This window comes from Raphanus sativus, unplaced genomic scaffold, assembly GCF_000801105.2.
Source record: "Raphanus sativus cultivar WK10039 unplaced genomic scaffold, ASM80110v3 Scaffold4711, whole genome shotgun sequence".
Taxonomy (NCBI): Eukaryota; Viridiplantae; Streptophyta; class Magnoliopsida; order Brassicales; family Brassicaceae; genus Raphanus; species Raphanus sativus.
In genome coordinates, this window is record NW_026620013.1 from 1 (window position 1) to 1,876 (window position 1,876).

A 1,876-nucleotide genomic window follows, 5' to 3' on the forward strand; every position below is an offset into this window, starting at 1 on the left:
GGAGACTTAACGGCGAAATGCATTGACAATCTCGGTTCTAAAATAAACCAGAGTCAACGCATACTTCGTAATCTGTTTTCCGCCTCTCTCTGTTTAATTCCGTAAACCAAGCAAAATGTCTTAACCAGCTGATATACTGAACAATTGCAATAACGAGTCTCTTTACCAGGACCTTCTGGTTGTCTTAGAGACTCTCAAACAATAACTTAAAAATCTAAAAAAGAAAAAAGGATATCCGCATATCCGTCGTCTTCCTCAACATCCAAACTTGCCCAGAAACACCATCTCTGAGTCTCTCCGCAATGAGTCTGTTCTGCAATTCGATCGAGACCCTCTACCCAAAACCCAGTCTCCTCCACAAACCCCACTTCTTTTCCCTCCCCGATACAAACCCAAGCTTCGCCGGATTCCCTCGCCGTCGTCTCCGCCAACAACCCCCGATCATCAAATCATGCCTCAAACCCGCGTCCTCCTCCGAAATCGACATGGTGAGGAACAAAGAAGGCATCTTCGCCCCAAAGGAGAAGAAAGTAGTCGTCTTGTGGGACCTCGACAACAAACCCCCACGCGGCCCGCCTTACGAGGCCGCGACGGCCCTCCGTCGCGTCGCCGAGAAGCTCGGCCGAGTCGTGGAGATCTCCGCGTACGCGAACCGCCACGCCTTCATCCACCTGCCACACTGGGTCGTCGAGGAGCGGCGCTCGAGGAGGAGCCTCGACTTCGCGGAGAGGAAAGGAGAAGTGGTCCCGGCGGAGCCGTACGTCTGCGGGGTGTGCGGGAGAAAGTGTAAAACGAATCTCGACCTGAAGAAGCATTTCAAGCAGCTACACGAGAGGGAGAGGCAGAAGAAGGTGAACCGTATGAGGTCGTTGAAAGGGAAGAAGCGGAAGAAGTTTAAGGAGCGGTACGTCTCTGGGAACGAGAAGTACAACGAGGCGGCGAGGAGGCTGCTGACGCCGAAGGTTGGGTACGGGCTGGAGGCGGAGCTGAGGAGAGCGGGGGTTTATGTTAAGACGGTGGAGGATAAGCCGCAGGCGGCGGATTGGGCGGTGAAGAGGCAGATACAGCATTCGATGACGCGTGGGATTGATTGGTTGGTTTTGGTGTCGGATGATAAGGATTTTTCTGATATGCTGAGGAAGGCGAGGGAGGCTGATCTCGGGACGGTTGTGGTGAGTGATAGGGATGGTGTGTTGGGACGGCAGGCTGATTTGTGGGTGCCTTGGATGGGGGTGGAGAATGGGGAGATTGGGGAGAAGGATTTGGTGCCGGAGAAGAGACGGCGGTTTGATGATGATGAGGAGGTGGAGGTGGAGAGGGAGGGGGATGGGTTGTTTTCGTTGTCGTATGATGAGGATGAGAGGGGGGAGATGAGGGTGGAGAGCGATGGGTTTGGGAGGTCTAGTGTGTCTGCGTTTTCGGAAGATGAGTGGGTGGAGGAGGACGAGGGAGACTTTGCGTTGAGTGATAGTGATGATGATGATAGTGACGATGAGCTCGGCTTCTGAGTTTTAGGTGTGGATGTTTCAGTCGGTTTTGGTCAAACCGGAAATTCGAGTTGAAACATCTGAAATCAAGAGTATAACCAATCTTTTGCGTAAGCAAAGATATTGTGCGTTTGTGAAGGAAAGCCATGAGCATGAGAATTCAAGTTAACATTGTTGGATGAGTTGCTTTCTGAAACTAACGGTTTATCTCTGGTTGGTTGGTTGGTTGTTGTAAGTTATGGGATCTAGGGTTTTGTTTTGGTATAGTGCTGGTATAAAGCTGAGTGACCCATTCTTTCACAGCTCAACTGGTGAACAATCAGAGATTTAACTCATATCCATGATGTGGTCAAAAGTCATAATATTCGTATCAAAGAAAGTTAACAGAA

The 1,876-nt window shown here is 50.6% G+C and overlaps 1 protein-coding gene across 1 annotated transcript; it reads left to right on the forward strand.

The window, feature by feature from the left end:
• The first annotated feature begins 215 nt into the window (after positions 1-215).
• Positions 216-1,876, forward strand: LOC130507530 (uncharacterized). Its single transcript, XM_057002232.1, has one exon. It carries the CDS (start codon positions 303-305, stop codon positions 1,506-1,508), a length of 1,206 nt encoding a protein of 401 aa, XP_056858212.1. The 5' UTR covers positions 216-302; the 3' UTR covers positions 1,509-1,876.